General features: G+C 49.8%; 6 protein-coding genes across 6 annotated transcripts; 2 read left to right on the forward strand and 4 right to left on the reverse strand.

The window, feature by feature from the left end:
• Nucleotides 1–515: 515 nt before the first annotated feature.
• On the reverse strand, nt 516–2,390 carry VFPPC_13728 (MFS multidrug transporter; the record flags this gene model as incomplete). The annotated part of the gene is made up of 3 exons (XM_022428887.1): nt 516–1,549; nt 1,606–1,817; nt 1,879–2,390. 3 exons carry the CDS (start codon nt 2,388–2,390, stop codon nt 516–518), a joined length of 1,758 nt encoding a protein of 585 aa, XP_022284499.1.
• A 304-nt stretch (nt 2,391–2,694) lies between these two features.
• Nucleotides 2,695–3,024, reverse strand: VFPPC_15868 (hypothetical protein; the record flags this gene model as incomplete). Its single annotated transcript, XM_018293621.2, has 1 exon — nt 2,695–3,024. One exon carries the CDS (start codon nt 3,022–3,024, stop codon nt 2,695–2,697), a length of 330 nt encoding a protein of 109 aa, XP_018145582.2.
• A 1,000-nt stretch (nt 3,025–4,024) lies between these two features.
• VFPPC_15869 (cefP protein) lies at nt 4,025–5,860 on the reverse strand (the record flags this gene model as incomplete). Its single annotated transcript, XM_018293622.1, has 1 exon — nt 4,025–5,860. One exon carries the CDS (start codon nt 5,858–5,860, stop codon nt 4,025–4,027), a length of 1,836 nt encoding a protein of 611 aa, XP_018145583.1.
• An 823-nt stretch (nt 5,861–6,683) lies between these two features.
• VFPPC_04931 (hypothetical protein) lies at nt 6,684–9,477 on the reverse strand (the record flags this gene model as incomplete). The annotated part of the gene is made up of 4 exons (XM_018284194.1): nt 6,684–6,855; nt 6,910–9,032; nt 9,108–9,272; nt 9,346–9,477. The coding sequence occupies 4 exons, from the start codon at nt 9,475–9,477 to the stop codon at nt 6,684–6,686; spliced, it is 2,592 nt and encodes an 863-aa protein (XP_018145584.1).
• Nucleotides 9,478–11,735: 2,258 nt separating this feature from the next.
• Nucleotides 11,736–11,906, forward strand: VFPPC_15870 (hypothetical protein; the record flags this gene model as incomplete). The annotated part of the gene is made up of 1 exon (XM_018293623.1): nt 11,736–11,906. One exon carries the CDS (start codon nt 11,736–11,738, stop codon nt 11,904–11,906), a length of 171 nt encoding a protein of 56 aa, XP_018145585.1.
• Nucleotides 11,907–13,011: 1,105 nt separating this feature from the next.
• VFPPC_17673 (hypothetical protein) lies at nt 13,012–13,293 on the forward strand (the record flags this gene model as incomplete). The annotated part of the gene is made up of 1 exon (XM_022429362.1): nt 13,012–13,293. One exon carries the CDS (start codon nt 13,012–13,014, stop codon nt 13,291–13,293), a length of 282 nt encoding a protein of 93 aa, XP_022285600.1.
• Nucleotides 13,294–13,300: the final 7 nt, after the last annotated feature.

The following is a 13,300-nucleotide window of genomic DNA, read 5'->3' on the forward strand; positions in this document are numbered from 1 at the left end:
TGCACTGTCCGTTGATGGAGGCGACGAAACATATTATTAATGAGGAGACGATTGGCAAGATGAAGGATGGGGTGATGCTGGTGAATACGTCTAGGGGCGGTTTGATTGACACGAGGGCGGTGGTGAAGGCGCTGAAGAGTAGACGGCTGGGTGGTCTGGCGCTGGATGTGTATGAGGGGGAGGGTTCGTTGTTTTACAATGATCACTCTGGTGAGATTATTCACGATGATGTGTTGATGAGGCTGACGACTTTTCATAATGTTTTGGTGTGTGGGCATCAGGCGTTTTTTACGGTCGAGGCTTTGACGGAGATTGCGGAGTGTACGTTTCGAAACATGGAAGAGTTTATCAAGGATGGGACGTGTAAGAATTTGTTGACCAAGGGGTTGGTCTTGAATAGGCGTGGCTCTTTGCCCGTTAGGAATGTGTAACGGAATTTCTGTCATGTAAATTGAACGCTTCTATGCTGGTTCTATAGCTTGGGTATTAATATCACTTCAATCTTTCTCAAACTCTCAAGGATTGCTAACATAGCTCCTCGCTCGTCTCAAATCCTCATCATGCTCCAAATCATCCCGCACAACACCCTCATTCCCGTTCCCCTGCTTCGCCTTCTCAACATCATCTGCCCCAGAATCATCAGCATCCTCCCCACCATACGCATACTTGCTCCTCGCGCGAATCCTAGCACCAAACTTCCAGAACAGGAACGGAATAGCACAGCACGCCAAGCTAATAAAAGCAAGCAGCGTCGACGCCCACTGGTCACCCAGCCGATCGTACATCTGCTCCGTGAACAGCACAACGCCCGCGCCCCAGAAACTCCGGATGAACGTCTTGGCCGCCAGTGCAGACGCAGCCTGGTGCTGATACGAGTCGACGAGATAGTTGTTGGCGGAGTTATACAGAAAAATGAAGCCGAAACCCACGGGGAATCCACCCATGGCTGGTCCGGCCCACGACAACTCCGGATACGACGACCAGGCAAAGATGAAGAGCCCCACGGGGATGAACCAGCACGAGGCCATCATGGGAATGAGACGCGCTTCTGCGGGCGGATGGCCGTTGTATCGCTTCACAAGCGTCAAGTAGTGCTTGTTGATCCAGGCAGAGCAGATGCCGGCCAGGACCCCCACCGCGACGGGAATGAACATCAATCCCGTCTTGCCGGCGGAGTATCCCTTGCCCTTTTGGTAGATGATGGGGAAGGCCACGAAAAACATGTACAGCAGGCCATACAGGACACTCATGTACAGCGAGATGAGAAAGACAATGAGTTCCCGGAAGAGCAGCTGGAACGGACGGATGAGGAAGATGGCAAGACGCTCTGACATGGGGCGCATGTCCAGATCCTGCTCCGTAACGTGGGAGTTGTTACCCGTTGAGGCGCGCAGTTTCCGGGCTCGTCGGGCGAGGATCGTGGGTGCGTAAGTCTCGGGCACGGTGAATGTGATGAGGATCCAAACCACAGCGGCAAAGATGAGTTGAATCCAGTAGAGCCAGCGCCAGCCAGTGGCGTCGGAGAGGAAACCGCCAATAAGAGGGCCAACTTGTGCAAGTCAGTATATCGAGCGTGAAATAAAACAAGGGGAAATAGTAACGTACTCGCAGGACCAATGAATGGCGCGGCAGAAAACGCAGCCATAGGCACACCACGCTCCTCATTCTTCCACAGATCCGCCAACGTTCCACCCACAAGAGTCATTGGCGCCGAAAACGCAATACCATCAATAGTTCGGCAAACCAGCAAAGTCGAAATATTCGTAGCCACAGCGCAGGGAATGATGAACACCACCGCAATTAGCAAAGTAGAGCCACTTATTTCACGTCAGCAAAAAGGTCATATACCAGCGAAAAGCACAATCGGGAGCAACTTACTATATGATTCTCCGTCCATATACCTCGCTCAAGGGCGCAAAAACCATGGGCCCAACACCAAAACCCACGACAAACAACGAAATACTCAGCAGAGCAACCTCCTCACTGACGTGAAACTCCTCCGCCACACCAGGAATATTGGCCGTCACCACGGCGGACGCAAACGCCACGACGAAACAAGTCAGCGCAACAACCATGGTGCAATACCACTTGAACGCCTTGCTCCAGTTCTTGGGATTCTCGGGGTCATCAGGCGTAAAGGTGACGAGGTTGTGCGTCCGATCAAGTGGGACTTCACCGGTTCGTGATGGCACAGTGTACTCTTCCATGTGGGCATTGGCAGTGAGCGTCCGATAAGGTAGGTTGACATCCAAGTTTGGGTCGAAGGACTCTTTTGAGGGACGAGCGTGAGAGGGTCTTCGTGAGGATGATGAATATCGCGTTGATGAGGAGGTATCCATGGCGGCGTGGTGAGAAGCAGCCGCTTCAGAGGGTGTATCTTTTGCGTCCATGATGACTATAGACTGGGGGATACCAATTTTTAGTAGGCAGCTGACTGGCGATGGGATTTTCAGAATCGAGGACTCACGCTCAGGTATTTATACTCCTTGGAAATCGCTATACACAGCTATTCATGTCATTGTCCTCGGCAATGCCTAGCCAATCCCATGACACGAACATGGTAAAGCCATAGCCGAGACCGCTTGCCGTGAGCGGCTATCGCGCAACAAGACACATCCGACAAGAAAGTGACTGGAGCTAGTTGGAGAGAATCCCCACAAGGCAGAAAGAGCTTAAAAAATAATGAGCATGGAATTAAGAAATTACTGGATCCCTCCAGGCACGTTTTCTCCCAATCGCCACGCCGTGACCGAGGAGAGAGGTGGTGGATGCCCCGAGTCCGCGGATGATTGTATCCAGTAGGCGAGTCCATGTAGGACTTTGGGATCCACTGTTGGTCTCATGACGGTGCGGCTGATCCGGGTCGAGGAAATAAACTCGGATATTAGTGATGAATTGCGTGAGAAGGGGACATGGAAGTTGGAAGCGTTCATGGATGGTGGCGGACGGAAGTGTGAGGTGGGGCCCATCTTTTGACCTTTGATCCTTTGCCTCGAGGCCAGCGCCACAAATCAGAGCTACCATGTCAAGACAATTTTCCCTGATTCTTTCCATTTTCTTTCTACGGACAGTGCATCGGCAGGGAGAATTTGTCTTGCTTGCTCATATTCATTTTCTATGTAACTTTTATCATCATGTTTTTCTCCCTCCTTTAACCTCCTACTGCCCATCGTGTTGTCTCCAAGTCGTGGCCTGCCAGCTGTCCGACACCTGTCAGACAAATATCTTCGGAGCTCCACCCGGCGCCGATGTGGGTCCCAACGTTGAAACTCAGAGAACTTTGCCAGCTTCTTCACGCCCTTGCTCGCTTACAAAATTTGCTCATCAACACCGGCATCGGTCTCATTGAGAATTAAAGCCGGGTCTAGAATTAATAGTTGTCAGCTTGGCGTTCGATCTTGTCCATTTTGACCCGTTCCGTTGCGTCAAACATTGTGGACCTCTACCCGGGCCGTGTAACGTTCTCAGAGTTTGACGTCACGGCATTTGCCCGCTCGCAATCCTATTGGTCCGCTCGCATAACATTTGTCCCCCTTGCCACCTCCATCTTTCTCCAAATCCTTGTCTCCAAGCATCGAAGCTCTGAGTCTCTGAATCAAACAAAGTTCCATGCACATGTGCTCAGGCACGGGCGCCACAGGTTTTAGCGCAACTGCACGTCGAGTCTTACGATACCACTCACTTCCTCAATCAGGTCCACCGACGCCGTACCGCTCATCCTGTCACTGCCTCTTGATCCAGCTCTAACTCTCGCTCTGGTGCACCACGCAGCTCGATCCAGCCCAGACAGACGCTCCACAAAGTTTGTACCGACGGTGCCATCAAACGGGTTGACCACCGCAGGCGAATCCTCTGCGTCACGAGGTTTCATCATGCTGGAGCGTTCTCCTCCACCCATCATGATATCGCCCTCTTGGTCAACCAGACGAACACTTCCGTCCTGCTGGATACCTGTTGTTGTGAGCGGCTCACAGCATCCTGAGTCAACTGCCCATGACTTTGCCCATCCTGAAGAGTTAAATGCCTAAACAACCATCTCTGGTGACGAGTCCAGGGCAATCTCGGTAACGCTGTCACATATGGCTATTACTTGCCCACAGATTTCAAGGGGATACGATGGGCTATCCCGGAAAGCTTCACTGAATACGTCAATGGCACCATAACTCTCCTCAGGCTGCCATGGCTCCGATGTGCTTTGTCTCTGAGCTCTTCCACCGTTCAACGTGCTCATATTCTGCTGAAGCATCGCGTTTCCGTAACTCAAGTCATGGAACAAGTCTGGAGGAACTGTAAAGAACGCAATCATTTGCTTGTCGGGGGCATTATCTGTCGCGTCTGCTGGTGACGTCGCCGCAAACGCAAACGTGGCCACTACACGCACCCCATGCCTTGTATCTGATCCAGCTGCATACAGGATTGGTATTGCCGACACCGTTCTCAAAGGAGGTCGGAACCACACTTTCCGAAGAAGACGTGTAACAGAACCAATCGGCGCGTCAATTCCAAGGCACAGACAACCTGTTCGAGGATCAGTGAACAAGATGTGATATCCATCGCTGAGAGGGACAGCCCGGTAATGATCAGCACTCCTGGCTGATACAGTTCGTATGGCTCCGCCATCTGATATTTGGCCCTCTCGATATACTCTGGATCTGATACACATTGGCCTCATCGACAGGCCAGGTCGTTCGTCGGCAGTTTGTTGGCCTTCCAGACCTGTTTCCCTATTGCTCCAGAATGATGTGGTATCGGTCCTTTCCGATCCGATGATTGTGGTACGGAAATCACTGTACGAACTCGTCATTGGGTCAAGCGGATTCAGTAACCCAGCCGCGGAGCTGATTAGGCGCAGCTTTTTTGCCGTGTCTGTGCCTCTTCGCGCTGGTAAGAAGTAAAGAAAGTCGCTCGATGACGATAGCGGAAACCATCTGCTAAGATCTTGACCTGTCAAGGCATCCACCCAGTGTAGCTCGATTCCAGACGCACAACCAAAGGCCACACAGTTTCGCTGCGGACAAATGGCAACTGATCGCGGCGGATCATCCGCCTGGCAGATGTTCCTGTACACCGATCTTTCCCCAATCTCTACAAGCGGAGGCTCATGAGGGGATCTCTCGTGACATATACAAGTTTTTCCTGTGTCTGTGGGTGAGTTTCCTCTGGAGTTTGGTGCCGATCCCGCCATGGACGGCCCAGCCAGCGTAACTGGCGAGAAAGTCGAAGCGGGTTGGCCATTGCTGGTAATTTCACAAACCATTCCAACACGCCCTTCCATTAGAAATGCCACAGAATGTCTTCCTGACGAAGTATCCATACTGGAACACAGAATTCTCCGAGGACAAATGATGCTCGCAACAGGACGCATAAAACCCAAAGGCATGCCTTGTCTGCGCCTCAACGGAATAGACCATGCGGACCGCCCAGGCTGACAAACGTGATTCAGTTCGTATATGTAAGCCAATTGATCCAAAGTCGCGATCAAGTATCGCCCGCAGAGGCTAACGGTGAATGACACGTCTCCATGTAGTTGATTTCTTCGACGGCTACTAACCAGTCCCCGAAAGTCTGTTTTGCCCACCTGTACAAACGCGTTTCCATTCGGGTTGGCAAGATTACACTCCCGTGCAATCCATTTGCTCATTACGCGCTCCTGACTTATTCCAGGGGATCTCGCCAACCCCATCGGTGTGATGATGCGTAGAATGCTGCTCCACCATCCCGCCTGCTTCAACATGTCCACCAGTAGCTTTCGATTCAAGCTCGCAGTAAACCAAAGTCGACACGTGTGACGGGCCGCATTGAAATCAGATGTCGATAGATGCGAGTATATATACTGAAGTATTTCTATAGGAACGTTCATTGAACTAGGTCTGTCTTGAAAGGCACCCTGTTAGCGCAAACCCAGGCACCGTGTGCGTCTAAGACTTGAAAAGCATACCGCCAGTGTCCGCTTGATCACGGTCGTATTCTTGCCCACAGATTCTCTCGACCTGGGCCAGCTGTCCAGGGGGAGGTCGGATCCTCTGGTCATCACTAGACACGAGTGCCACGACGGCCATCTTACCGATGGACTGGTCCGGTGAGACGAGATTGGTGAAAGACGTGCTTCGCGACGTCTTCCTGGAGTATGCTCTAGCTACTCCACGTGATACTAGTATCTGCGACGACGTGTTGTTGATTTGGACGACACTGGACGGCGGGTGGGCTTGTGTTACAAAAGCATGCCATTTAGGAGCGGGAATCGGATCTTAGGACATGGCAAACTAAGATGATGATGTGGGAAGAACAGACTGGGTGTGCCACATCTGCTCAGCCATTTTGTTTGTGTCCATGGATTGCATAATAGGTATTCGAGTCGCTCCTACCTCATGAAATTATGTCCACAACCTCAGGTGGGCTTCAACTTGGACTTAGCCCTCCAGTCTTCATCCAGCGTCACTTTGTGATTCCGGCACGATCAACCTATAACGGGTGAATACGACAATTCGCTGAATCAAAGGAATAAACTACGAAATAGGTATCACTAGTGCGAATTCCAAACCAAAACACATCCTTCACCCGTCTATCAACCATTTTGTAAGCGTAATCATCATTCTCTGCCAACTATGCCGCAAAAGCTTCAAACACAATGGCCGCCTGTCCAAATTATAATCATGAATGAAGCTCTAATGCCTTGCTCACAATTAACGCCTCTGCGTGCTGTCTATCCATACATTATCTTCCCCGATACCCAAGGAGCTGTCGGCGTTTGGCAAGATCAAAGTAGGGTGTCCCTGCGAGGAGCGGCCACCTTCAGTCGTGGCATCATCATCAGGAAACGGTGGCGGATCGCGGTAGATCCATGGTAGTTGTAGCCTGCACCTTGGTTAGTTCAAGCGTTCTCCCGCCGAATGGCAGCATACAACTTACGGAAGGACGAGGCTGGGATTGACAAATGTCAACCCCCTCTCTTTGAACTCATCTAGAGTACTCCCCCTTCTCAGGATTTGGCGTTGGAAGTGCGGGACGTCATCATCTGAGATTTCCTCCTCCACTGCCTCCTCCTCCCTTTCTTCGCTTTGGTCCCCACCATTCCGGATCGCTCTCAAGGCGATCACCCTCGTCAGAGGCTCAAACCGTCGGCTGAAGTAGTAGCTATACCAAATCGTAAACGGGAGAAGGGGCAAGACCGCTACAGACTGTATGAACGCCCTGGAGGAGGCAATTTGCCCCACCATGACTGTCTCGAAAACAAGGAGGCCGATGACAATGCGGTAGCAAATTATACGCCACGCACCGCCCGTAGCATGTTGAGGCTGATCCATCGCGTACAGTAGCATGTACTTGAAGGTAAAATACCCGAGGGCAAAGTAAATGATGCCAACCATCAGAATCTTCCAACCCTCTAGCAGGACACTATAGATGATACACAAGTTGAAGACGAGCAATGCAGTGGGCAGGTAGAAGCCGTACTGAAACTTTGGGGGCTGCTGTAATTCGCTGAAATCCCGGGGCGTTGTAGACAGCCATCGGTATATTGGGTAAAGAACGACGCTTCCGACTTCCAGGATTCGGAAAGGCATGAGGCCGATGCCCTGCAGCATGATGAAGGAGGTGTAAAAGCTTGAAAGATCCTCCACATCGCGAGCGATGATTGTTGGGATCAGGCTGGTGTCTTTGATAAAACGCCTCAACACATTAAAGAAATCTACACCGGTTCTCGAAACCGCAAAGACGAAGAAGGTGTTGAAAAATGTGAAAAAGAAGTTTTTAGAGATGACAGACAGCTCGACATCTCCTTGAGAGACCATACCTTGGTGATTCGACAACCAGTCATAGACATATGGAACTGAAACATTGAGCAACGACACAATCAATGTCGGTGCAGTGTTTTGAAAGAATGATCTGATCAAGGGGTGCTCTTTCAACCACGACGCAAACTTTGGCAAGAAACTGTCGATCATGCATATGCTGAGCCACGATGCCAGGAAAGCTGTCGGAAATATCCATAGAATTGTCAATACCACGATAAACAGCGTAATAGCCCATGCCTTCAGCCGCCGGATGCCTCGCAGAGCGTAAGTGTTCTTCCACACCAGATCGGAAGGCGAGGGTGTGGGCTTGGTCAAGAATCTACCAGGTCGAGGGTCTATTCTAGCCTGGATAACCATCTGACAAGATGCGACTGAATCCATGGTGACAAGAGCCGTGTCCGTAGCTTGGTATTCCTTCTTTCGTGCTTCGAGAATCTCCTCGTCCATTCGTCGCAACTTCTCCTCGTAGTAGTCAATAGCATCGACTTTGCGGCTTCGGAGAAGCAGAGGGCCGTATCGGATGGTAACCTGCGGACGGTCACCCTCAAAAATATGCGGTCGGCCCTGTTCGCTGGATAGTAACCGGGCATTCTCGGCAGCTTCTTCATCACCATTAACACCATGGCCATTGGCGTCCTCGTCTGCATCCTGCGTTTGCGTCGCATCACTATGTTGCTTCGTCGAAGATTCCTGCATCTTAAGACATTTCGCCCACGAGGCCTCAAGTTTTCGCAACAGCAGGTCTCGCCTCTTGATCAGCTCATCGAGATACTTCCAGTCCCTGCATAACGTCACAGAGTCCACAAGGCCAATCTCGAGTTTTTCAATGAGCTCCTTAATCCTTTCTTCTGACCTATGCTTAATGGGTACGCCTGTGAGACGAAACGTGCGATCTGTGACCGTCGATTGCGACCCCAGATACTTTTGTCTGAGATCTATGATACGAAATGTCTCCCAGTTGATCGAATATAGCGTAAGAGCTGCAAAAAAGTATGTGAAGATGACATATGCCCACATGTACGGCCGCTCGCGACTTTGGTCATCGTCCTTACCACCCTTGAAAGCGCCAAAGCCGCCTCCGTATGATATTCGCGGAGAGCCAAAAAGCTCTGGGTCGACGTCATCGTCCTCTCGCTTCGGTGAGTTTCGAAATTTCAGATTGATAGGCTCCAAAACGACTATCGCAAAGAATGCCATAATGCAGAAGAGGCGAATAGCCATTTTGAAAAAGGCCAGAAACTGTCGTAAGTGTCAGAAGTCAGAGTTCCGGGGAAAGCAGTGATCCCAATGTTGCTCGGGCGTCGCGGTGCTTACCACAAATGCATCCAGTCCTGCAGCTGCCAATATTTGAGTTTCGCTAACATTGTATAACTGAGGAATCCACCCAAGAAATGAGTTTGTCAACGCCGGGAGGTTGATCTTCGAGTTGAGACGACGTTTGTGGGCTGCGTAGAGTGAGGGCCATCGCGGGCGAAGTATCTAACAAATCAGGCAGCTATTAGCATCTTTCCACTTCCCGCGTAATGTATGCTCGCTGTCACCGTTCACGTACACAAAAGATAATAAGAGCCGAGAATCCGAGGGCAAGGGACAAAACAAGCTGCAACTTGAGCGCCGCCTCGTTCTTGAACTTGGGGGCTATGATGTCCTCACGATCACAACTGCTGTTTCTTGGTGGAAACATGACGCATAGTTCTCTCGGTGTTCTCAACGCCAGCAGCGGTTACTGTAACGAGGAATGCATGAGCAAAGATGTAGCCCTGAACTGGTGACAACGTGTGTTTGGAGCAACTGTATTGGTGATGGCGAAGCTCTCTCGCCTCAAGCTTCCCATCGTCAGCCCAGATTCCTTGATCCTGGTCCTGTGACGTCTTGCTTTGTGCACGGACCATGCACAAAAGTTATGCAGGTATGGTGGGGTATTGCATAACTGCCCGGATTCCTGGCCTTACGACATGTCAACAAGACACTAATTGATTTGACGGGATGACCAAGTAAGCTACCCGTCCGTAGGGTTTGAGTAACAGAAAATGATTCCTATGATTGCACGGGCCTTTGGCATTCACAGACACGTACTGATTCAGGTTTGTATTCAAGTTTAGTAGCCCTATGAATCAACTTGTCGGATAGGTTCTCTACTCTACCCTACACTGAACACAAGTGATGTAATATAAATCCATGCTCTACGCGTATTCTTTATTCTAGTCTTTCGTAAACACCTATAACTGGGCCGTAACTGTTCTATATGAGCTACCTTGTGAGGACGGAAATTCCCAGAAGCATTATTGTTCTCTAACCTCGAGTCGTCTGCGACCATAGCTGCATATCGCCCAACAGCCTATATCCATCAACCAAGTGGGAAGTTGCGAGGCGCGGCAATAAAACTTCGACGCGAAACCTGGCACTAGTGTCTCATGTAACGTGTGGCAGCGTTATCCCAAGACAGATGCTTATGTCTTTTACGTAGTCATGTGGTGGGCGTTCGTCTCAACAAGCAAGACGTGTAATACCAGCGAAGCGCCGGCCCTTAAGCTGCGGAGTAACCAAGTCCTAGTATCCTTGTTTTAGGTCTCGGAAAGCATCAAGAGGCTAGGAAAGACTTTGAAAGTAGGAGTAGCTGTAGCGGGTATCCGTGATGCAGATGCGATGCTATATAAGAAACGGCCGTCGGCAGAGCTTGCCATCTCGGCCAGCATCGGCGAAGCAATGGCAAGTTGTGACACAGACCGGTAAAGGCAGAATGTTTACCTAGCACCACAAATTTTCAAGAATTTCTGAGTTGAGGCCTGCTTGTATACACGTGTTGTTCTGTCCATGCGAGTCTGTCATGCCAAGCATTGTCCTTTGACGTTCTGAACACTTCACTTAGCCTACGAGGCGTGGATTGCTGTGGTAGGGGTGTAGCTGAGAGGATTTGAATCATATAACCGGAAAGCGTTCGTTCATCACGTCGAGATTGAGTAGAAACTATATCTCAGCCTTCTCTTTGTTACCAAATTCACGAGTCGGACAAGCTTACGTAGCCGCATTGGGAACCTGATTAAACTTGCGAGCGTCATACGAGGCCCGGTCAGATATTTCTCTGGGAATACAATGAATCACATGGAGGGCTAGGTTATCTTTGCTCCATTTGTCGCGTACATCGAACAAGATATCGGCCCTTGCCACTTTTGTGGCCCATGGTCGTCTCTGACTTCCTGGTCTCGTCAATACTTTCCATGTCTGCGAGGCACGATTCTCTCCTCACATGGAAAATACCGAAAATGGGATATCCCGCTTCAAGGGATTCCTGTCTCGTACCGTATGGTCATCGCTGGTCGTTTCACAACACGCATGAGGCCGTCAAAAATCGATCACCTGGATGTAGATCACTTTACACCCGAGACGAATTGCATTTCGGCTATCGGGGGAAACCGATGTGCAATCCGGAATAGCGGGATCGGCATGACGCAGCATGCACCTGATACACCATATACCATGGGTATGATGCGAGCCTCTGTCGTTCTGCCGGTTAGAATGAGGAAGATCATTGCTGACGGCGTTTTGTTGTTGAGAAGTCGGTATTGCAAACTTGTTACACATCTCATTTTTTTTTTTATAAAAAAAAGAGATGAGACAGAGCTTGTGCAAATGTCCGTTGCTAAGCCATTCTTGTGTTTCTATCCATCCTGATGAACGGCTTGTTTCTGTTTTACTTTGGGTATACGTGGTGGATTATTAGAGCTGTAGTTTGCGTAGAGATATTCCAGAGGTGTTCCCAGAGTTTCTGAGATAATGGCCTGATGGGATAATCTATATCAAAGTTAGTCTGCTATTTGCAACGGGTTATGTTGGGCAGGGCCCTCGGGGATTTGGCTAATATGCCGCCACAGATAGTGGCAGAGGAGTACAGGGCTCAGCTTCGTCTGTCATTGCCATTACAGGATCTATCGTGGTGAAACCATGGTTGTATGCCTGCACCACTGCGATTCTGTACCTTCTGTTTCCAGGTATCCACCACATCCCTTCGTACAACTCAAGGTATGTGATAACTCATCAATAGAGTTTTTACAGCAAATGCCGACAGCCGACTATCACACGCTGCCCAAATATCTAGTGACTTTCAACTGGTGAATCAACCGGGTTATCTTTGTCGTAAGTGGGCTCTGAAAATTGGGTGGCACGATATCATTCAGCTGACTTCGAGTCATCCGTCAAGCGTCGCGTATCCTTAAACATAATGACCGCAATACGTGTGGTACAGCCTGTAGATATGCAACGGATCCCTGTAGCGCATGCGATATGTGACTGAAAACCACTGATAGTAGCCATATTAGTTTGCCGCCTCAGTGCGGAGGAATTACTTTATCGTAGGCCGCCTTTGTTGCCGTACGTTGGATATAGCATAGATCACTGAAAGCCTCAAAGTTGTCCTGCTGTGACAAATGTTTAATCGACGCCAAGAGTAAATATTCCTGAGGATGAAAACTCAGTTTGAAGTCTTGCAATTTTGGTGCAGTCGAGACAGTAAACCTTTGTAGCGATTTAATAGGAACCCATTCCACCCTTGCAGAGGATGCCATGCTCGCGCCGCAAAGCAAACGCTTTGCTACCAGCGGTGTCACGGTAGAGTATTGGGCTGTACTTGTTAAGGATATTACTCTTGGGCTGTATGAAGAGTTTTACCTGAAAAGCAAGCAAAGGAGACCAGAATGTGTCCATCGCGAAATGTATGGAGACCAACAACGAATAGAATACCGGTAATAGCCGGTCTGCGCGCGGCGGGAAGCTACATTGCCAGCTCATCGTCGTGGCTGGCCGCGGAAAGCTGATATTCGTTTTTCCTCTGCCAATATAATCTCGGGGAGGAGCGGATATCAAGTAACGTGCACTGTATGAAGTGACGATTGGAACAAGATCCGGGGACAGGCCAATAAACCATACTGTGCGACAGCTAGAAGAGAAAGACGACAAGTAAACTGTCAAAGATTCTGTCGAACCTGCCTGTTTCACAAAGCTTCAGTGAAAGAGTGAGAAACAGCTCTTTGCGCCGCGGGAGCGCCGGTATCATGCAGGAAGCCGTGTATGTGATGAAACCGCCAAAAGTTGTCGAATCTGAGACCAGATGAGGTCGTCACGACGATACTTCAATACGCTCGACAGCTCGTGGTACCATAAGCCATAAATGACCAAGAGCTGTTTGGGAGTTATATCTTAAAGATGAAGCAGTATAAATTGAATGAGTTTTGCCGCTCGATTTCGAAGGTTGCCAACGAATTCAACAGACCCTGGCGGATTCAACTTTGTTTTAAAAAAAGATTTGGTCAGACAGAACGCATTTACAAGTATTGTAACTGAGAAAATGTCTGGAAATAACAGCAAGTCAAGCGGAGCAACAAGCAGCGGTAAGATGCATCAGCTATCCTTGAGACTCGTGAAGGAGAGCGGACCTCTGACATTACAACAGGAGTTGGGACGACAACCGGTACTGGAACCACAAACAGTTCTACGTCGTCCGTAACTACCTC

Source organism: Pochonia chlamydosporia, chromosome 3 (genome assembly GCF_001653235.2).
Source record: "Pochonia chlamydosporia 170 chromosome 3, whole genome shotgun sequence".
NCBI lineage: Eukaryota > Fungi > Ascomycota > Sordariomycetes > Hypocreales > Clavicipitaceae > Pochonia > Pochonia chlamydosporia.